Here is a 23,759-nt window from a genome sequence, read left to right on the forward strand (position 1 = left end):
TCCGGTTTGTATCCCGGTAGATGAACAGAGACTGATCATACAGCACCGGGTGGTTCACTACCGCTATAATGATTTTTTCCTCAATTTTTTGGAATATGAGGAAATGACCTGCGTGCGTAGTCTCTCCCAGCATACACGCGGTTTGATTGGCTAGCGCTTGTACTGGCAGATTTGAATAAACGGGATTTAATTGGCTGACGCTTCTGCCGAGGCGCCAAAAGTTGAACCATTGCTGAACTTTTGAAGCGAGCAACGCCAGCAACAACGCCAGCAATGCCAGCAACGCGTCGCTTCCCAAAATGCAGTTCGGCAAAAAGTGACGTCACCCCATTCAAAGTGAATGGTGAAGCGTCAACGCACGCCGCTGTGTGGACGGTCATATCTTTTCTCAGCCGCGGCTCCGCAGATCTCCGCCTGGCTGTGTTTGCTCAGGCTGAGTTCTGCAGTGTCTCGCAGACCCCACGCAGCAACCACGAAACGACACCAGTAATCCAGCTCACACTGTCCGCTCTTCGAGCCTCAAAGGGCGCAGCAGCGAGCCCCGCAACGTCCCGCCAACACTGCACCCAGACCCCACGCAGCATTCTCATCTGTTTATCATTACTGGTGTCATGTTCTGGTTGCTAACAAACGCAGGCAGGAGGGGCAGGAGCTCCAACAAGCTGTTTAGGACAGAGAGTGAATACATACTATACAGCAGAGGTATTCAACTGAAATTCAACGAGGTCCAGTTAGAGAAAATCTCCCCATGCAAAGGTCCGGAATATCAAAATGTCTAACTTGCTTCATGAATTTGTGTGATATGTATTGAAGTGACCTGTAGCTTTATCAACGTCTGCATGTAATCAACAACTGACTGCCAATCAAATAAAGAAAGTACAATTCATAAACAACAATATTTATTGTCAATTAACATTGAACTATAGATATAGTAAATACTGTGGATATGTGTAATGTTCCTCTCGGGCTGCATTTACACATAAAATAGAGAAAATAAATAAAATAGCTTTTGAAAATATGTGCATCTTAAAAGTGCTTAATTTGAGATAAATAAAATAAAGTGTAGCAGCAGCTTGAGTTTCCCTTTTTCTTTGTTAACCGTTTCACATCATGACTTAACAGTTTGAGACGATTATTGAACAATATCAGTCTCTACACATCATAACAATTGAACAGTTTTAAAGTTTGTCTTTCTTTCCCTCTTATATTGCAGTCCCTCATTCACTTTTTTTAAATTCAGTGCGAGAATTGAGCTCGAGCTTGTCCTGCCAGGAGTTTGTAAATCTGGGTTGAAATGGTGTCAGGGCCATTCTCATACATGCAGGTGCTCATTGGTTACAGTGATGCAAACACAGGTATGGTGAAAAAGAGAGAACTATTCGAAGCAGAAAAAAAAACAGCGTAATATACCATCTGACAAAGGCCTGTGCTATAATGCTTCAATTAACTGGCTATTCTTTATAATATACTGAGATCAATAGGAGACAGAGATGTTAAGTTATAAATCAAGGGTTTTTATTATTATTTACAGCAGGGGTGGGGAACCTTTTTCCTTTCAATTTTTACAACATCCTCCGAGGGTCGTACAAATTATTGAACTCATCCTCTGCTTAAAAAAACTAAAATCACAGCTCATTCATTTGGTCTTTCTTTCATGCTGTGCAAAGAAAAAGCAACCTCTTAATCCAGATATCGTACCATGACTCGCGCATGCATGCATGTGCACGGTTGTGGCATGACCACTAAAACAGAAAGATATGGACACAAGATGTGTGCAAATGTATTTAGTATCCTATCCATGTGATTTAAGTGGGGGGACCTAACCTCCTCTAGGGGGGTCCGGGGCTAGCTCCTCCGGGAAGATTTTCTTTTTTAAATATTGAAGTTAAAAGCATCAATCTGGTGCACTTTGAGAGCAACATGAAGAGATCTATGGATTCATCTTTCAACACCCATATGAAACAGAACTGTAAACAGATTCTTCTTTTTGGATATTTTACAAATCACTCCCCTTTTAAACTCTATTCTTGTTATTTTTAACAACTTTTTTGTTACTGTCATATAGTATTTTATACCTGTTTTTAATTTAGTCTCATTAATAACTATAATGATCATATCAAGGTGTGCCTTAACCTCAATGAGCTGAGGTTATTTGAGCCTCCCAGGAGAGAGATCTCTTCCACCTGGTTGTAGAAAAGCTCTTTAAATTCGTTAGCATAGCTAGCTAACCAGATGCTAATAACAACAGATCGCCACTGTGCTTACAACTAAAGACACAGCCACGCAAACACTGCGGCATGTGTACTGCTCCTTATGGGTACTGCAATATTTGAAGAGCTGGAGCGGCGTTCCGGTGCTCTGTCAGCACTCCTTTCAGACGAGACATATACCACGTGAAGACACGTTACGCTCGTGTTGTGTTCAAGGAACCTGTCCTTGGCCAGGAAAAACAGGCACTCGCTTGTTTAATTATTGTTGCAGTCTAGATTTCTTCTTCATTTTTGAAGTGAGAAGTTGTCCGTCGGACGGACTGCCGGACGGACTCCCCCCTCCCCACCCCCAAAACGAAAACTCTTCGGTTCTCCACGAATTACACAAGTCACCCAAATCAGCGTTAAAAAAGCGGGAGGCGCCGAAAAATCCCCTATTAGTGTATTGATTATAGCTCCGGGTCCGCATAGGTCGGCGTCTGGGTACGGATCCGGACCGCGGTCCGCCTGTTGCCGACCCCTGCACAGAGATGCTGTATGAGAAACCAATGTGAGTTTGGAAAATTGCACAGTATAAATCTATTTTATTAGACCTCAACAATGGAATTATGATCAGTAGAAATGGCCATGTCATAGGACCTTTAACAAACACAAATCGTCTACAAAAAGCAGCACGCAGAATTTTGTTTTTCTGAGGCTTTATTGTCTATTTTCATGTGACCACTTAAAGCAATACTTTCCATCATATTTCTCCTCTAGCACAACACCAACAAAGAAGAAAACGAAGACTTTAACAAGGCCATTGTATGACCCAGAGAAATGCTGAACAGTCAAAAACTGAGCTAGGAACAGACTGACTTGATAACAGTCGTATTAACAAATCACTGGCAACCTTCTCTCCGCTCAGAGCTGTGATCTGACAGCGATCATCATATCATATATGTACATTCAGACCAAAGAAACCCAAAAGGAAAAAGTGTAAAGGAAGTCACTTTCCTCAAACTCAGTGGCTGCTTTGTTTGTACCAAGAGTCATTTTGACCTTAACAGTCCTCTTTACTTTTGACAAAATGAAACCTCTCCCTACGACCCCATTATGTTGCTAGATATCGCATCTTAATCATTTCCACAGTATTTCTTTTCATATAAAAACATATTTTGGTATTTTTCTACATGAAAATATTAGGAAATAATTACAACCAAAAACAGAAAATTCCCTAAATCTCCCCGCAGGTGTCCAGAGAAAAGTAGTCCTCGAGGAAGTAAAGGAGGAAGTCCACGAGATGAGAATCAAAATGGATAATGGGATGGCAAAGTTGGACCGAGGAGGGTTGGAGGGGGTCATAGTATTTTTTCCGGGGATGGACGCAGTGATCTGGGCTCAGAACCGGAGGTGAGCTTTGTGTTTGACCAGGTATCTGGGGAAAAAGTAGAAAGTAAAAAAGGTCAGTTTGTGCAATGTCATTGTTTTCATGACTTTAAATACATCATGATGAGGCCCAAATAATTATAGCATTGCACACCTGTCGACAGTTTCCCAGAAGTGCAGGAACACGGGTCGGTCCAGATGGCGCCGGTGGCGGCTCAGCTCCAGGACGGACACATCCCACTTCTGCACGTTGGGGTCGATCTTCGCCTCGTCGTACTTCAGATGAAAGGCTCGAACTGGAGGGGAAACGTAAAGCATTCGTTTATATAGAGGATTCCGGGTCAAGGGCAGGATAAAACGAGCCACCCTCAGTATATAAACTATATAATCTTCACCTTAATATTTGCATTTTGTGCCAAATACTGTTTCTCAGAAATTGAGAACCAGAGTGACTTAAGCTCTAAAGATCTGTGTCTGCTGCAGGCGGCCGCTAATATCCTGCTAGCTTGGGTGGACACACACTGCATATATTTCCTGGCAAAAAAGCACTTTCACAGTTTTATGCATTGAATATTTGTTTAGAGAAAGGACCAGTGTGTAGTATAAAGAGTGAACTATTAGCTCAAATTGAATATTTTATTGTGTTATCACATGACAGTATGAATCGTTGCATTCTCAATAGCTTCAAACTGGCCCTTTTATCTGCACAACCCAGAGTGGACAAACAAAACGCTCACCTAGAGGGCCGTGTCTTTATGTTAGCTGAAGGCCACTGTTTCCACCAATACCCAACTTTAGAACTATTTTTCCAAATTAATATAAGAGTTGTTTGATCTACAAACATTTCACCGTTCTTTTGCGGTACAGGTTTGCTCATTATGCTCCAAGGAAATTTGAGAAAACGTTGCAACTTTTACATAATTTTGGACCATTAATATTACTTCAGATAACCAAAAAAGCTTACAGACTGAACTTACAAATGTTCACATATCACAGCCTTTTGCCTGAACATTTGGACGATTGATATCATTGTGCTAACCAGAAGAGCAACAACAGAACATTAATCAATAATTAGATAGTCACGAAATATTATTATAAATAATAGAGAAATATATGCTTTACAGAAATGCGCTGGCTGATGAAAAATAAATCATACTTATAATATAGCCTACAATTTAGAAACTGGTTTTCTAACTACAATGCATGCATCATAGAAAGCCGCTCATCTGTAATAATGTGGCAACAATGTCTCAAGGACCTTACTCACTTTTGGCAAAAATGTCCACAGGAGAACCATCAGGCAGCAGCCACGGCCAGCCTTTGAACTGCCAGGCAGGACCCTGCACAAACACGGCCACCACTCGATCCCTGACACACACACACACACACACACACACACACACACACACACACACACACACACACACACACACACACACACACACACACACACACACACACACACACACACACACACACACACACACACACACACACACACACACACACACACACACACACACACACACACACACACACACACACACACACACACACACACACACACACACACACACACACACACATCTTAAGGGTGCTTAATATTATACCACTTTATCATCATCAATGGGACATAATGTATTCATTTTTATTACACAGCGTAGATGAATACTCAATTCTGATTGGTCAATTTGGACATTCAGCGGTCTGCTCTTTCTTGATAGCAGTCCGTTGCTTAGGACACTGATCCAGGGACTATCAATCCGTAGAGAGAAGTTTTGTGAATTTGACGTCAGAGATGGATAAAAAAACACATTTGTTTTCTCTCATTAGAAAACACCATTGAATATTTCTTGAATGTTATATATATATATATATATATATATATATATATATATATATATTTGTTGAGAGCATGACACTTGATTCATGGTGGCTCAACTGTCCACAGTAAATGAAAAAAAGAGAAGAATAATAATAAAAAAAGCACAACGGAAGGAACCAGATGAAAAGAGATGACATGAATCAGCGAAAGACAGATAGGAAGTTATCACTAACAGGACTTAAAAAGTACAGTGGCAGAAAACCTAAAACAGTGTTGCCGCCATATAAAAAGGGACTTTGCTGTAACCGCAGTTCAGCAATTGCCTCGCAGAAGGGGGACTATTTTCAAATCAATAAATTAATGCTAAAATCAATTTGTTGTGTCCAATTGTTGATTTATTTAGTTTCCGTGTAATAAGCTAGATCGTACACTCCATAATATCTCTTACTTGAACAGTGCCGTTAGATTTAATGAATGTTTTACTGTTTGGTTTGTGTACTAGAAACAGGAGTGAAACTGCCCAGTGAACCCCCCACACCAACTGCCTCCATGATGACAGGATGTGAGGCGTTCCTTTCTTATAAAGAACTTGTGAACCAAATAAAAAGATTAAATGAGAACCAAATAAAAACCCAGGACCCTGTGCTCTCTAAAAAGGTAAAACATGAGAATACAAAGAAGTGAGCATTTTGTACCAGATAGATAATACTAATTCTGAAATGATTTGTGAAAGACTCAATCTCACCCTGATAAATGACAGGTAGCTGTTACATGTGTAGACTAAAAATGGGCATTCATTTTTATAAATATTTTAGCTTTTTGTTGCACAATTTTACAATGAACTTGATGATTATATAACTATTTTAGATATAAATATAAATAACATGCTGTTCAACTTTAACCTGCAATTCATATTACAAATATAGAAAAACATTTTACATCACTATTAATTATAATCCTTACCAGTCCTGTGGAGCCAGTTTGAGCGGCTGGTCGATGATTCGGTACGGCACGGTGACGCTCACCGTCGCCCCCCCCGGCTGGATCTGGTCTTTGCGTCTCTGCAGCAGAACCTCATTATCACGCTGGATGCCCTGCTTCTTCTTCTCTTCCGGCGTGACAAACCTGAATTGGCACAAACAAAATGAATAGTGTTACTTTATCTCATTTATAATACTTTATAGACGCTAAACACACTTGCTAAACACCAATACTATATTCCTAAAAATGCTTTGGTATCAACGTAGGCTTTCTTTTCCCACAACTTGAGATGTGACTGTTGGTTATTAAGTAATATATAATTAATGCTAAAGAAAAACAAACAAAGATATGAAACCAAATGTTCAGGAGCTTTTTTCTGCTTTGTTTGTGTAATATAATGCTCTAGTCTTCCTCTTTTCTGATTGAATGAGAATAATGGATGGGATTGGGATACTGCATTAGCCAGTTAGATAAAACGGACATGTAGTTGAACTGTGGCAATTGCCAGTTTCTTCCTTTTCTGTCTGGTTTTATGACGCTATGTTCAGTGCTGTGGTAAAAATGTGTCCAAAGGCCAAGTTCTGCCAAGTAACATTTCCCCGGGCCTGATCTTGTGATCCTCAGCAAGGTAAAGTGATCTTGGCAGACAGGAGGAGAAGGAAGTTGTAAATAAAGATCAGGTAGAAAATCAGGAAGAACTCTGTTAAAATGACTAATAGATATGAAGTGGTTAGAACCAAGTTATCACTATTATCCACATGTTATCCTATTAGTCATTCACGGAGATTGTCATGACTAGCGCTTATGGGCAAAAAAGTGTTTAAGGTCGAAGAAACCTTTGTCTGTGCCCAATTAGAAGACATTTCCTCCAGGTGTTTCTGATGAAATGGGATTGACGAAAAATCCCTTAAACATAATGCCTCCAGTCGAGGCTATTGACGGCACTGAGCCATACAAAAATAGGATGGGCGTGCCACAGGGATAAATTCTGGGCCCAAATATTTTCACCATTTAAAAAAAAGAATTTTAAATGTGCATTTTACTCGACAGTGCAGCAACCTCATAACTTACATAAACAGCTTTTGGTACCCATTTTCGTAAAAAAAAACACATCTAGGGCTGCCTTTTTTCTTTTGCCTTTTTTCTAGTCGAACAATAGTCGTCAATTCAGGCGATTGGTCCACTAATCGTTGGATGTTTATGATAAATTATGATCATTAATATTATTTATGTATTTATTTTCCCAAATTATTTTCAGTTTCAAAGGCTCATAAAGAACGTTATTATAAAAGCATGGCACGTTGTGCTTCATATAAAATAGACTTTTTTTCTCCCTTTGACTAAAAGAAAAATTAATAATTTGTCAACAAATACTTTTTTAGCGGACTAACGTTTAGTTGACTGATTGGGGCAGCAAAAAGGTCAACAGGTACACTTACTTCAGATCCTGGAGGAGCTCCTTAGCATTGAGCATTGTGATGAGTGAGGTGGTGGCGGCAGGGATGATGACAATGGGGGTCCGGGACCCTTTTGAGAAAATGATGATAAAAAGGTCTTTAAAAATATTGGTAGTGTCAAATAGACAGTCAAATAAAATGCAGTTTTATGCAAATAAAGATTTTTTTTTTTGTTATGTTACATCATATTCAGTATATTGCTTTTTATATGAATACCAAAAACATAGTCTAATTAAGTGAAATGCGTACCTTTCTTTTGATTTGGTGGAGGTCTGGCTTGTGAAACTAGAAGGGAAAAAAAACAATTTTAGGTAAACAACTTTTTTTCAACAAACTAAAACAACAATTCCACTAAGAATATTCATTTTTTAGAAATATAACCAAATTATTCTGTGAAATAATTGACTGGCAATAGCTCAAAGAAAAAACTAAAATAAATAAAAGATCCTGTGTCATTAAATACACTATTAAATCTGCAAGAGGTGACTCCTGCATTCCTTCCTTTAACCGTTCTTTACGCATGTCACTTCAGTCCAGTCATCATGGAACAAGATGCAGACTGATGTTGCTTTGTTGTGTTTTCACATATCCTTAACTCCAATCTTTGGGCACATATTTGCTGAGGAGTCAAACACACATTTGATTCTTCTCCTCAAACAAAAGTCCCTTTCATGGAGGCAGTTTCACCCAGAATTTTTTTTCCACTGTATGGTTATGTCGAGCAGAAGTAGATATCACAGACATTTGGACCAAGCAGTTTTTTATGCTCAAGGCCGAGATAAGTTCTGTATCCTTTTATTTTATGTGGTAAGCAGGGGAAGGTCAAATGCTAAAATATCTAAGAGTAGGGATGTTAATTTTGATGCCAACATTTCGAAATTGTGATGGAACTTGTTTCTCTACAGTACAGCATGTACCAGGAGGCTCAAGAATGATGGGATCCTGTCGTCCCAGGGACAACAGAAATGTCTAGAGGCCTCTAGAGGATGAGGCATATTCTTTTGCCCTTTGTATGCTTCGTAGTGAACAACGATTCGTTTTGAAATTGACAAGAGGATAGCTAGTTATGTTAGCTGTTAGCAGCCAGTGGGCATTCAGAAATAATAATGTTATTGGGCAAAGGTAAATTATAAAGTTATGATTATGTGTTCAAATGTAAAACATGTATAACATATTTTGTTGAAAGGGAATGTATTCACAGACATTTATTTTTACCGATGCATCAAATTGGTTAATGAAAGGAAACTTTGGTTTAAACTGACTGACACATGAGGACAGCTTCCTGACAGGCAAGACAGACAGGAAATGTTGGAAATCACAATCAGCCACATGTCATTCAGGTCAAGGCTACAGAGGAAAAGGACAGAAAGGGAGACTAAACAGCTGGATATTTGACCTTTTAGAAAAAAAAGGAACTTACTGCATAATGGAAGGAAAGTGGTTTTATTTTTTACAGAGTCTTTTCTTAATCTAATAGAGTTTTTTCCTGCTCCTCCGGATCGAAAATGACAGCAAGAATAGATAAGATGCTGGAAGTGGACATTTCATTCAATTGTACTTATTATTATCTATCTAAATATATGTAGATTTGATTTGTTACAGTTTATTTTATATTTCAACATGAATATATGTTATAGATTTTTTTCTTTATTTATTAATTTAGCAACTATTACTAACCCCAAAGATAAAGAAATATACAGGACTGTCTCAGAAAATTAGAATATTGTGATAAAGTTCTTTATTTTCTGTAATGCAATTAAAAAAACAAAAATGTCATACATTCTGGATTCATTACAAATCAACTGAAATATTGCAAGCCTTTTATTATTTTAATATTGCTGATTATGGCATACAGCTTAAGAAAACTCAAAAATCCTATCTCAAAAAATTAGAATAGTTCCTCAGACCAAGTAAAAAAAAAAAGATTTATAACAGCAAAACACAATCAAACATTTGAAAATGTCCATTAATGCACCCAGTACTTGGTTGGGAATCCTTTTGCACGGATTACTGCATCAATGCGGCGTGGCATGGAGGCAATCAGCCTGTGGCATTGCTGAGGTGTTATGGATGCCCAGGATGCTTCAATAGCGGCCTTTAGCTCATTAGCATTGTTGGGTCTGGTGTCTTTCAGCTTCTTCTTCACAATACCCCACATATTCTCTATGGGGTTCAGGTCAGGGGAATTTGCAGGCCAATCGAGGACAGTAATGCCATGGTCAGTACACCAGTTACTGGTGGTTTTGGCACTGTGGGCAGGTGCCAGATCATGCTGGAAAATGAATTCCTCATCTCCATAGAGCTTTTCAGCAGACGGAAGCATGTAGTGCTCTAAAATCTCTTGGTACACAGCTGCATTTACTCTGGGCTTGATGAAACACAGTGGACCAACACCAACAGCTGACATGGCTCCCCAAACCATCGCTGACTGTGGGAACTTCACACTGGATTTCAAGCAACTTGGATTTTGCTCCTCTCCAGCCTTTCTCCAGACTCTGGCGCCTTGACTTCCAAATGAAATACAAAACTTGCTTTCGTCTGAAAAGAGGACTTTGGACCACTGTGCAACTGTCCAGTGCTTCTTTTCCTTAGCCCAAGTCAGACGCCTCTTCCGTTGTCTTGAGTTCAGAAGTGGCTTGACCATGGGAATACGGCTATTGTAGCCCATTTCCCGGACACGTCTGTGAACAGTGACTTTTGATACCTGGACTCCAGCTTCAGTCCACTGTCTTTGAAGCTCCCCCAAATTCTGGAAGCGACTCTTCTTCACAATGCTGTTAAGGCTGCGGTCATCTCTCTTGGTTGTGCAGCGTTTCCTGCCACATTTCCCCCTTCCAACAGACTTTTTGTGGATGTGCTTTGAAACTGCACTCTGTGAACAGCTTGCTCTTTGAGAAATTTCTTTTTGTGTCTTACCCTCCTGATGGAGGGTGTCAATGACGGTCCTCTGGACAGCAGTCAGATCAGCAGTCTTCCCCATACTTGTGATTTAGTTTACTGAACCAAGCTGAGTGTTTTTCAAGGCTCAGGAAACCCTTGCAGGTGTTTCGAGTTAATTAGACGATTCAAGTGATTCGTTGAACACCCTACTAGTATACTTTTTCATGATATTCTAATATTTAGAGATAGGATATTTGAGTTTTCTTAAGCTGTATGCCATAATCAGCAATATTAAAATAATAAAAGGCTTGCAATATTTCAGTTGATTTGTAATGAATCCAGAATGTATGACATTTTTTTTTTTTTTTTTTAAATTGCATTACAGAAAATAAAGAACTTTATCACAATATTCTAATTTTCTGAGACAGTCCTATATATATTATTCTGAATATAAAAACTATCCATTTAACAAAGACAGATTTCTGGTCCAAATCTAGTACGTGTCATGGACATCAAGTCTTAAAAAAATGGATGTTCCATTAATATTTTAAGTATTTCTGCAGTAATTCTGCTCAAATCTCAGAGAGAAACACCGACCTGGACGCGGGACCGGCTGAAGCGCTGGAGTCTGGGCCTTTCGGGCGGATGCTCCTTCCTGCAAAACACAACAAAACCAAAAGGGTCACATTATTAAATATAGCTTGCCTCAAACCAAGTAAATGTCCATTTGTGTTGCTGTGCACAGAAATAGAGTGGTCTAGGAATCAGTCCTAAACCAGGAAATTAGTTAGCATATTACTGCTTCTGTACTCCTTTGACACGAAGAAATGGTTTTCAGTTAAATTCCAGTAATATGGTCTATGGTTGACACAAGCTTAATAGATTTTCACATTTGGTTCCACACCAAAAATGTCAGTAAATACCCCACTGGAGAACGTCTGAAGCTTTTATGTGGCATACAAGTGTCGGTTGCTAACAAGTGACTCAAATAGATTGCGAAACATCAACTTACTTTAGCTTAGCATATTGACGTGAAGTCATGTGAGCGTAAAGTAGTTCGTTTATTAAGATTAACCTTCATTGATCCCAAGAGTCTCTCCAGCTACAAGTCCACACTCCGTATTTATTTGGCATGATTGGGACTTAAACCAGCGATCTCTCATTTACGAACCAAAGTCCAGACTGAGCTACTGTTTATTATCCTTAGCTCAACGTGAGCAATTTAATCTGGCGATTGCATTTGCAATCCAACTGTTTTAGTGTTTTGATGAAATGTCGAGATTTTCCAGTTGAACAAAACATGTATGTAGGCATCATAAAAATGTGTTGGCCACCGATCTTATTTTCAGCGATATTCCCAAACCCTATGAAAAAAAACCATTGCTTTCTGCCAAGAGAGCCCTGAGTGATGCTATCTTTTGGGTCGGCTTACAGAAATACGTCATCACTGCTCCACTCTATTCAAAGGCCTAACCCTATGAATGGTAATGATTTCTTAAGACTGCTCAACAACACTCATTTAGACTTCCAGACAAGCACTACAAGTAAGAATGTGTTAAATACCATCATGGACAGTCTCAGCAGAACATTTTGATTATGAAAAAAAAGTTGTGTGAGGGGAAAATAAAGAAGCTCCATTAAGAAACGTTGAGCTTTTTTCCATGCCAATAGAATTATCCTCGGAAAACATGGTTCTTTGTGCATTCCTGGTCTCCCTCCCAGGGCTCTCGACTAACTTTTTTCACCATCCTCCCGGAACCGTCCCGAAATACAATCTAAGCCGTCCCAAAATTAATGTGGACCGTCCCAAATTTAAAATATTAGATTTTCTACTACTTATCATTTGTTAAAATCATTCAAATTGACCTTTAACATAAATAAAACATCATACAAATCATTAGATGATAATTCATCAACCTTTTTATTTGAGTAATTCAGTCAATCACATGAACAAAGGCCAAATATATTTAAACAAACACACAAACGAGAAAATTACTCTAATATTGAATCAAATCAAGTCCCGTCCAATTAACAAAAAAATCCAACACTCTGTCCTGAAGACAGAACCCAGAGTAACCACTAACCAGGATGACAGTCTGTAACACAGTCAGGAGACCTTTACAAACTGCCCCGCCCCCTCGCACACAGACGGGATTGAGAGATCTCGTCTGGATTGAAAAGCTCGAAAATACATCATAGACGCATGTTGTAGTCTTATTGCATATTAGAAACGGAGTTGGATAAACTAAAACTGCGATATAATGTTTATGTAGCAATACTACATATGACATATTTTTTAAATGTCTCCAGTACCGATAAAAAGTCAGATAACGTCGGAGCTTAACGTTACCACTGTCTTTAATAATTCCGGCCCGGGCGGAGCCCGTTTAATACCGGGGCTCGGTACCCACCCCTACATGGGGAGAGGCGCAGCATATTGCTAAGGACTAAATACGATTGAGGGTTCTCATCTCAGCCTTATTACCCATAGGGGATGAAGTGGAGTAAGTAAATAAAGAGGCCGGCGCTCCAGGGTCTGGTTCTGCTGTGCGTTTTTGTGATGTAACGGTAAAACATTTCAGAATTCCTCCACGGGATACCATTGTCATTTTACATCACTCAACCCGCGAAATACACACACTCAGTACATAGCCTACCGTAGATAGACCCGCGAATTTGCGGGCCAGGAATTCGCGGGCACAGCCAGCTGTGCGGCTGGCTGACAGCCATGGGCACAGCTTACGTAGTGTTTGTGTGTGTGTGTGTGTGTGTGTGTGTGTGTGTGTGTGTTTTGCGGGTTGCTAAATGTTTTGTGTGTTTATGTTGACAAGGAGGTTTAATAACTGTGTGCTACACACAACGTGCATTCGATTTCATTTTCATCGCCGTTTGTAGAGTTAGCAGGGTATTTTTATTTTAACTCTCGTCCCAAATTCTTCCCAAAATTATTTTGTATCCTCCCTGACACTATTTTTTTCGGCCCCGGGACGACAGGACGTCCTTAAGCTCAGGGGGGTTACACTAAGGATCACAGACAAGCAGTAATCCATCATCCAGTGACATTTCTGCAGACCGAAGCTCACACTGACAGAGGAGCCTGAAGAACATGCAGAATTTGTTAAGATGGCGAATACTACCCATCAAAATGTCCCAGGGCTTTGTGAGGCCTCCACATTATTTGTGTTGTCTGATGCACGAGTCTAAAAAGATCAAATCCGAACATTTAAGAAGCTAGAATACATTTTAGTTTCCTAAATTAGTCACATACGTAATCAACTACAAAATTGGTTGGTGATTCATTTTCAGGCTATTGACAAATTGTTTCGGGACACATTAGCTTTATTCAATCTTTCTCCATGACAGAGGAGACAAAAAAAGCTGGCTATTATGGCGCTTTTCCACTGCAGGACCTAGCACGGCTTAGTACGGTATGGTTAGGCCAGGCTCACTTTATGCTGCGTTTCCATTCAAGTTTAGTAGCTGGGGCAGTAACTATAGTAACGCAGTGTAGTCGGAGCGACGCTGCGTAAAACTGCCGTGACGTCATCTTCAATGCGAGCCACAAAACCAAAACATCAGCCGTTAGCTGTTAGCACTCAGAGCTCACAGCTCCTCATATCTGTTCAGAAACTAGACAAAAGTTAAACATGTATAAAATACAGACTGTCTGTGTCATGGCGAATACAGTCACTGGTTTATTTATGTCTGTATAGGCCGTTGTTGTGAGTGTGGACGGTCGGAGCATATACAACGTTAGCTTAGCCCAGTGGTTCTCAAAGTGGGGGGCGCGCCCCCCCTGGTGGGCGCAGAGGCATGCCAGGGGGGGCGCGAGAGACCAGGAGGAAAAATGGATATAAAAAAATAAAATAAAAGATAAAAATAAAAAATAAAATAAAAATCATAATTTGAAAAATTATTGATTCGAAAATAATATGATGCAGTACAGTACTATTACGTCTGGGTCTCTGTTTCAGTTAAAGCTCGGCTCTGTGTGTGTGTGTGGAACGAGCCATTTTGTGTGCGCGCGCGAGAGAGAGCGCACCGGTACTGGAGATCGTTGTTGTTAGCTTCTGGTGCTAGCGAGCTACGCTAACGGATATAAGGAGTTTTTTCAACAACAAAGTGGAGGAGAGTCCTCTCCTGTCAGACTGAGAGCTAAAGGACTCTCTCAGTGTTATCTCAGTGGGTCTCAAATGTTTTGGTCACCATTAATGTAAATAATTATTTCCGAGGCACACGTTTATATGATCATTATAGTTATAAAAAAATAAGAGAATAAATGAAAAACAGGTATGAAATACTATATGACAGTAAAACAAGAATAAAGTTTAAAAGGGTGATTTGTAAAATATCCATCAAGAAAAAGTAAATCTGTTTACATTTCTGTTTCATATGGGTGTTGAGAGATGTATCCATAGATCTCTTCCTTTCGCTCTCAAAGTGCACCAGATTGATGCTTTTAACTTCAATATTTAAAAATAAATCTTCCCGGGGAAGCTTGCCCCCGGACCCCTCTATGTGACGTCCACACATCACCTATAAAAATAGCACTTTATCCCTGCTTACACCTATATGCCGTGAGCTGAATATCGAGCCTTCATTGTAACAGTCGCGGGTACGTTGTGTATTTGCGTGGGGATTGTTGCAGTAGAAAATTCCACTGTAGCGACCGGTACATTAATGGGAAACCCTAAATGTTTGAGCACCCTCTATGAAACGTCAAGCTACCCCACAGCATCCCCCAAATAAATCTCTGGCGCCGCCACTGAGCCTGATTATTCGTTTTGGGGGGGCCCGACTTTTTTTTTTCTCCAAAGGGGGGGCCTGACAGAAAAAGTTTGAGAACCACTGGCTTAGCCTGATCGATCCGATCTCCATTCAGAAAACACGCATTTTAAAAAGGTTTTTCGCCTGCCGACTTTTAAAAGCATTAATTCATGGTTTTTACTAGGGATGCACGATATTGGTTTTTTGAAACCGATAACTTCCTGCTTCTCAAGACCGATACCCGATAATAATATAATATATATATACATATATTAAATGTACCTGTAGTTTTTTCCTCGTTTTAGCGCTGGGGTCGTCTCTGGCAAACTTCTTGCCTTTTTCAAAAGCCTCGTCGATAGGTAAAAGCCCCGGTGCCTTTGCAGCTGGCTTTGGATTCGCCGCTAGTTTAGCAGCGCAGGCGTCTTCGTACACTTTTAACACACCATCTCAGCGATGGCGATGTTTCAGGTGACTAATCAGGTTGGAAGTATTATAGCTCGTTACCTTTTTCCCTACTCGTGGAACTTCTGCATTGCATTTGTTAATACAAATAGCAAGCGAACTATCTAACTCTGAAACTTTGAAATAGTCCCATACTACCGACGACATGTTTGTTTACTGTCCTGGCTTCACGGCCGCACACCATTTACGTCACAGCCAGGCATGAGTTAGGGAGCGCTGGATTTGTGAAAAACTCCCCTCTTCCTAAACCACTAATAACACAGTACTGGCAAAACGGGAGGAGCCGAGTGAAAAACAAGCGCCCCTCATCCCAATCCACTCACACCGCAGTATTTTTTTCTTTTTTTGTACCCAAAAAATATATTGTATATTATCGGGGCTATTAATACTTTTATCGGGTTTATTGGGATGCGATCTCAAGGAGGGTGGGCGAGGGTGAGTAGAGAGAGCTGTGGGTTGAAGGAGGAGTATCCTCAAAGGTGATGGGGGGGGTTGAAGGGCAGTGGAAACTCCTCCATTTGTCTCAGGTTTCCCATAATCAAGACATTCCTCAGGCGGGTGCAGTGATACATCTTCAAGGTTTTCTGAGCGATGTGTTGTGTCTTTCTCTTGTTTTGAATCCTCTTGTTGCTTGTCCTTGGCAAAGGGAACAGATTGATGATGCAGGCAGTTGAATATGTGTCGCTACAGGGCCCCATCCCCATCCTGTCAACTGACACTTCCTGCCTGCCAATCAAAGCAGCTCTGACGTTAAAGTGAGCATTAGGAAAGCAAAAACCTTTGTGCCAAAGCTGTGGTTTTGAGGATAACATTTGCGCATTGTCAGCAATTCTTTAATAATATCAACAAATTAAAAAAAACTATGAGTAGGCTCCGAGGTCCATTTGAAACTCAATGCATCTCCCCCTATCAACATCCCCATAGCTGCAGGGTGAAACCCACAGCAGGATCACTGTCAATTACACCTAAAATGCTCTTCTGAAGCACAGCAGATTGGGTGCTTGTACTTCCTCTCCATCAGTGAGTCCATTTTGCACCAAGAGATACTCTGCTCTAAATCACAGCTTTATAATACAGTATTAACATTATTGCAATATAATAAGAACCATCCATCAGTGTCTTTCCAGGTAGATGTTTTTGGATGCATTACATAAGGCGCTTTCACACCGGAGTACTTTTCCCAGGAATAGTTCCGGTAGTTCCCGGGATTTTGCGTACCTACACCAAAAAGATCTGGAACTAGAACTTTTTTTGCTAACCTTTTCACACCTTTTTAGTTGTATGCGGCCTGCCAGTAAACCTAAAGCAGAAGAAGAAGTGACGTCAGCGGCTTCATTTGCCTCATACTCCCTCAGGGACTTATTCCGGTGTGAACACGATTTACTAAGACAGTTACGGGACTAAAGAGTTCGGCGGGAATAAGTACTGGGAACTAACTAAGGCAAAGTACTTGGTGTGAAAGCGGCTATAGATATGTACCAGGAATGGTCGCTTGGTCATTTGATTGAAAGCTTCCTGGATAACGCTTCATTGTCCTGTGTCTCTAGCCATTTTCCAATGTATGAGCCATATTGCATTTATTTATTGGCCTCATAAAGATTGTAGCAGCCAGCAAATACCCACAAATATGTCTGCTGAGAGAGATACTTTGAATGTTGTTTGAATTGAAGAAACACTTTATCTCTCAAAAAAGATACAATTTAAGCCTGGTTTGAAAAGGTAGATAGAAACACCTATCAGCACACATGCAAAAAAAAAAAAAGCACACCATTTTTCCTAAGCTTCCTAAGAACATAAAATAGTGCTGCAAGTCATACCGTGGTCAAATTTAAATGACAATGCATTGATATGAACATTCTGGCATTGTGGACCCCCACGGCTGACTGAGCGAAGCGGAAACATTGTTCCAATTCACATCCGATACAATAGACTGGCATTGAAAGCATTTAAGACTGCGAGTAAATGAGCTTTTGAGTTGTGCTTGTCCGTCATTGCTCATGTAAGCAGTAACATCTTTCAATCAGGTTAGGAAATCCACAAGATATGTGTAAGTCCCGACAGGAAAGGCTCTTTCCTCTGGTCTTACTTCACAGCATGCCAAATTGAGATGTGCTTTATTCCTCTTACTGGAGAATGGGCGTGAATACAAATAGGTCAGCGGCCCAACCCCCCCCCCCGCCCCCCCCCCCCTTTAACAGAGCAGGCAGCAACAGCAGCAGACGGCGTGACGTGGTGGGAGAGCGTACCGCCACTAGCCTCGAACTGCCTTTCAGAGCACAGCAAAGCACTACCGCCTGCTCGTCTTCCTCCTCCCCCGCTGCTGCTGCTGCTTTCACCCGTCTCGCAGACAACACAGCAGAGAGCGCAGTGAATGAGGTGGGTGAAAAAGAGGAACATGGAAACAGAGAAAAAGGAGCAAGAGGCGAACAGGGGGAAGGATGTCAACACCAGAGCATGTGAATCATAAAGAAAGAGCGAAAGGAAACGAGCATCAGCACAAAAATAGAAGAAAAGCATAACCAACGGAGAGATGTAAGACATGTTAATCATGCAGAGATTATCTAACCACTGCTGGCTTGATATACAAAACAGGATATGCAGGGGCAGTTAAAGAACCCAGCTAGCTGTCCAACCACTGGCTCTCTACTCGCTGGCCAAAGGCAGCAGCGGCAGCGTGAAGCCTCGGGGGACAATGCGCCAAGGAAGATGGAGAGACTGCAACACTGGAGCTCCGGCACATGTTCTTCTCACGCACACACACCTAGACACATGCCTGTGGTAGACATCTACGAGTGTCTGTAAGAGGACCACATTCTCCCTTCATTTTGGGCAGCCACATGTGGGTTGGGTTAAAGAAGATTTGACGCACATTGAGGGGAAATAAATGGAGGAAGCACACGCTGCTTGTGATTGTGATGTGTCTATAGGCACAGCAGGAGCAGTGACCAAAAGGGCAATGCATCACTTTCAAGAACGATTGCTGCCAGAAAGAGATGAGTTTCTAGATTCTAACGGGTGAGTTTATGCTGTTGAGATGCAAATTACCTCAATGCTAAGCTGACAAATGTTTCAGTTGTTATGTGCCGTAGAGGATGTGATGGGTGTGTCTTTATGAAAAGGAAACACTAGTTCTATTTTGGTTGATTCATGCAAGAGAGCAGACAGAAGTCTTTTCAGGGCTTCTGTGCGATCTCACAAACCACTCTTTGTTTCGTTGGGGTCCTTTAAGAGTGTAGTGTGTAACTAAGTAAAAAACTGTGAGACCACACTCGACTTCTGGGTGCTCGCAGCATGCAAACACAGGATCTTTATTCTGTAAGCATTACTCATCTCGATGCCGTTCAAGAGCCAAAGTATGTTGTTTAACTATTAACAAACGTTACTTCGCCTGGAAGAAAGTCCAGTTAAATATTAAGAAAGCAAAAAGTGAGTGTGACTTCGAGGAAACTTTACAGTGAACGGCATGTTGTTGCTTTTTGTTCTAGTCTGCTGGGGAACTAACCCTACAGAATACAAAATTATGTTTATCGTTATAAATGTGCATGGGAAGTTCCTAGAAGAGTATTCAACATTTGGATGTTCCTCATCTGTGGGGCCACGAGAGACTGAGGAAGGAAACAGTCAAGGGAAGAAGGGAAATAGATTTTATGTCGATTCACTTCATGATACTTACAAAATAAAATACAAACGGAAAAATAGACGACATTTTTTTTTAAATACAATCACTTGATTTTGTAAAAAAAATATCCTGATAGCAGAGGAGGCAACTGACTTTGATTTAGAACTAAAGACTATGATTATAAAACGATCATGGAAACCTCAACCTACAATAAATGTATTACATACTACCTTGGGGCAGAGGAAGATATAATCTCTTGGGTTTATACGTCAAATTTGTTAGCATACAGTTACTCTTTTGAGAAGTAACAGAGCAACATAATATATCATTTGGAGTGCATTTGGTTGATTGATAAATGTAAGTAAAAAAATTGGCTCTCCTTTTAGCTTTAGTATCAGTGTCCAACTCCTGAGGTAAATATCTGGCTGCTCCAATATTTTCACCAGCTGTTCACTAACATTGTTCACCTGTTGTTTGGTGCAGGGCAGCAATAAAGTTATAAGAGCTTTTTATCATCTAATAGCAGCTGTGGGTGTTAGCCGAACGAGTGAAAGGGACCAATTCTGGCTTTTGCTAAATCAACTTCATGAAAACGGAGGTTGATTCACTGAAGTCTACACATTGATGACAATTAACTGACCTTAGAAATGTACCCTGAATATTTATGTCATGGCTTTGTTGTACATACCTTATTTGTTGTCCATATAATTAAAGTCTAGCCATTTAAATGTGACATGCTGTATCTTGTTGCTCATATATGTCTTCTTCTGTCTCATAGGCAATCACATGACATGCAACAGTAGAGCAGAATAGCAGCTTACTGCAGGCTTGTCAGACAACATCATTGTATGGGATTGTCATGTGATGAACATACATGGGAAATCAGACCAACTTTTGCCCTTTAAGCAATCCTGCGAATAAATCAGCCTCCAGGGGATGAGGACTTGTCAGAAGACAATCAGCCTTGCAAACGTGACCACTGTGTGAGTGAATCGGTCCTGTTGAAACCATGCAGTGGAGACGGCGGCACTGCTGTACGCATGTCACTAACTTCCTCTATCTCCTCTCACTGTTGGGTCTACTGGTGTTTCTGGTCCACCTGCCTAAAATCACGGGTCTGCAGTGGTGGAAGGGTCATCCTGTGGTGTTCGGGGGCGGTGAACTTCATACCACTAAAGCCAAATGGAATATGAGCGCCCCGCATTCAGCGTGGAGGTTCGTCATTGTTCCTCAGCCGACTTTCAAACCCAATGCCAACATGAGCTCCCCTGAGAAGGATGCCGTCTACTCTCCTCAAGGGGACCCAAGTGTTCACAACACTCTGGCAGCCAACACTAGCCAAAGTGTAGAAGAAGATCTTAGTGCCACTATAACCCAAGGACCGTTCACTTATATCATCAACGAGCCAGACAAATGCGCAGACAGCAGACCCGCGCCATTTCTGGTTTTGCTGGTAGCCACGGAGGCTCGGCAGGTGGAGGCAAGAAATGCCATACGACAGACATGGGGGAACGAGAGCGTGGCCCCGGATGTGGGTTTCATCCGGCTCTTTCTGCTGGGGAAAAACGACGGAGAGCTGGGACTTTTACAGCAAAAGATGCTGGAGGCAGAAAGCCGGAGGTATCATGATATCATTCAGCAGGACTTTCTGGATTCCTACAAAAACCTGACCTATAAGACACTGATGGGAATTAACTGGGTTGCTATTCACTGCCCAGGAGCCGGATACGTCATGAAGACGGACAGCGACATGTTCGTCAACACGGAGAACCTCGTTTACAAGCTGCTCAGGCCTGAACAGCAGCTACGGAAGAACTACTTCACGGGAAATAACATGAGAAACTTTGCACCCAACCGGAACAAAGACAGCAAGTGGTACATGCCCCCTGAGTTGTACCCGGGCGACAAGTATCCCACCTTCTGCTCTGGTACTGGATATGTCTTTTCCGGAGACTTGGCCAGGAAAATCTATCGCGCTTCGCTAAGAATTCGCCACCTGCAACTGGAGGATGTGTATGTCGGAGTATGTCTGGCCAAGCTCCGGATCGAGCCCACTCCTCCGCCCAATGAGTTCCTGTTCAACCACTGGCGTGTTTCTTACTCAAGCTGCAAGTACAGCCATCTTATAACGTCACATGGGTTCCATCCCAATGAACTGCTGAAATACTGGCATCACTTGCAGATCAACAAACACAACGCTTGCATCAACATATCGAGAGCAGGGAGGACACGCTCCAACAGACTGAACAGAGAGAGACCAGCTCAATAACTTAAGAAAATATAATTAAACACTCTTTGTTTGGATACAATGTCATCTCAGCTTATGCTTTTCTTACCTTGAGATCAAGGGATGAATCCACACATGAACCATATGATGACTCCAAATTCTGCATTCATGTTGTGTAAGAACACAAATTCTCAACAAAAAAAAAAATCACCAATTTTGTACTAAAGATGGAAAATGTTTATATGTCAAACCACTGGAGGGTTAATGTACAGCGGTATATTTTACAATGGGATAAGATGTGTCACTGTGGTGCAAAGGCTACTGTTTTTCCATAATGTGTGTGTTTGTTTTATAGATGCTGCTTTACAGATAGAGACTGTTCAAAAACTAAGAGTGGACATGGCCAGTGCAAATAAACGATTCCACATGTGTATCACATACTCTAAGTTATTTCAGTAGAGGGAAAAGATGACGCAAGCTACTATATATTGAGATTGTTGCACACTGACAACAACTGGGAGACAGTTGTTTTATAAATCCATCGGCCAAAACGTAATGCAATAATATATATTCCAGGAAATAACATTTGAGAAAGTAAATTTGAAGTCATATGTAGCACAACAGTTCCACAGACTACTACTCATTACTTTTTTACCTTTTAAAACATGTTTGTTTAACTTCATTTAGCTACTAGGGGTGTAACGGTACACTTACCCGTACCGAATAATTTCGGTACGGGCCCTTCGGTTCGGTACACGTGTGTACCGAACGAATATAACGTTAAACGTAAAAAATTGAGAACGTGAACAACTTTTTGGAAGTAATCTCATGTGCTGCGTCGCAGCATTCAATAATAATTTGCTCACATTGGGTTCAACGCGTCATAGAGCGAGAAAGTCATTTCATTGGACGAGAGGCATACTATGAGAGCTGGGGCCTCATTTATAAAAAAGGGATATACGCAAAAAAAAAATGGTGTTCGGCAGTTTCTACGCAATGTTTGCGATTTATAAAATACTAACTTGACGGGAAAACGTGCAGTCCTCCACGCAAACTAACCCATGCGTACGCACTAAGCACAAAAACGGGAGAGACGAGAAACTGCGACACCGTTGGCAGAAGGAAGAATGGAGAGAAATATGTGGAAATAATACCATAAATAAAATGTTACCTCTCATTTATCATATATGAAGAATTCATTTTCAAACATTGATTAAAGCCAATCTTAAAATGATTTAACAAACGCCTGTTTGAGACTCCTCAGTGCACACAAAAACATAACTAGGAGAAATAAATAAATACGGATATGTTATTTAAAACCACCTCGAATATGTTGTGTTAATGTTATGAAATGTTTTCTCATAAATGATGCGGTAAGCAGAAGGACAGAATTACGTCTAAACTGATGCCGTTTTGCATTTCTATAGGTTGTAGATACGAGCATGGTTTTATATAGGCTACTATTACGTTTAATCGTGTTTTATGCCGTTTGCCAAGACTTGATAAGTCGCTCGTAAAACACAGGAGGTATGGAAACTAAGAGCACCATATGTGGTAAATTGTACAGCTAATATAACACAAAACATTAGTTGTATTTCCTTTAACTGGTGGATAGAGTTGCTGCGGAGGGGGGGGGTGAGATGAGATGCACAGGCTGCAGTGGAGACGCTGCGCACAGCTGATCGACAGCTGGGACACAAACCACCAAATACAAAAACATAATTCAGATCCAGTCGTCATGACTCCACTCCGGAGGGATTCCCCGATCATTTCTTACAGTTTCTCATCAAGGGGGGGGGTCTCCTGTCCCCGGTACAAACACACTGCCTGAGGAAGGCTATGTGTATTTTATTTGTCATTAACCTTTTTCGGACCACTTATTTATTTATTTTGGTGACGATCCGACCTCCATGCTGCTAATCTGGTTCAAACTGCAGCCACCAAACAATATGATTTATCTTGA

General features: G+C 40.9%; 2 protein-coding genes across 5 annotated transcripts in view; one reads left to right on the forward strand and one right to left on the reverse strand.

The window, feature by feature from the left end:
* Positions 1-2,891: 2,891 nt before the first annotated feature.
* Positions 2,892-23,759, reverse strand: part of cdc73 (cell division cycle 73, Paf1/RNA polymerase II complex component, homolog) — a gene marked incomplete at its 5' end in the record, with an annotated part of 35,312 nt that continues 14,444 nt past the window's right edge. The window contains 7 exons of the mRNA XM_079651000.1: positions 2,892-3,627; positions 3,733-3,874; positions 4,846-4,946; positions 6,367-6,528; positions 7,824-7,911; positions 8,091-8,126; positions 11,319-11,376. Of these exons, the coding sequence (XP_079507126.1) occupies positions 3,591-3,627; positions 3,733-3,874; positions 4,846-4,946; positions 6,367-6,528; positions 7,824-7,911; positions 8,091-8,126; positions 11,319-11,376 (624 nt within the window). The 3' untranslated portion in view covers positions 2,892-3,590. The remainder of the gene's footprint in view (positions 3,628-3,732; positions 3,875-4,845; positions 4,947-6,366; positions 6,529-7,823; positions 7,912-8,090; positions 8,127-11,318; positions 11,377-23,759) is intronic.
* On the forward strand, positions 18,185-22,232 carry LOC307020925 (beta-1,3-galactosyltransferase 2-like). Of its 4 annotated transcripts, XM_079652625.1 has the most exons (3): positions 18,185-18,965; positions 20,348-20,552; positions 20,693-22,232. In XM_079652625.1, the coding sequence occupies exon 3, from the start codon at positions 20,759-20,761 to the stop codon at positions 21,836-21,838; it is 1,080 nt and encodes a 359-aa protein (XP_079508751.1). In that variant the 5' UTR covers positions 18,185-18,965; positions 20,348-20,552; positions 20,693-20,758; the 3' UTR covers positions 21,839-22,232. The 4 variants fall into 4 exon arrangements, with proteins under 4 accessions (XP_079508751.1, XP_079508748.1, XP_079508749.1 ...); XM_079652622.1 differs by having other exon boundaries at positions 20,348-22,232; XM_079652623.1 differs by having other exon boundaries at positions 18,198-18,326; positions 20,348-22,232.

The sequence above is a fragment of the Notothenia rossii genome (genome assembly GCF_949606895.1).
Source record: "Notothenia rossii genome assembly, chromosome: 9".
NCBI classification, from domain to species: Eukaryota; Metazoa; Chordata; class Actinopteri; order Perciformes; family Nototheniidae; genus Notothenia; species Notothenia rossii.

Coding starts and splice junctions, on each gene's coding strand:
- LOC307020925 (XM_079652622.1), top strand. CDS start 20,579: ATGCAGTGGAGACGGCGGCACTGCTGTACGCATGTCACTAACTTCCTC.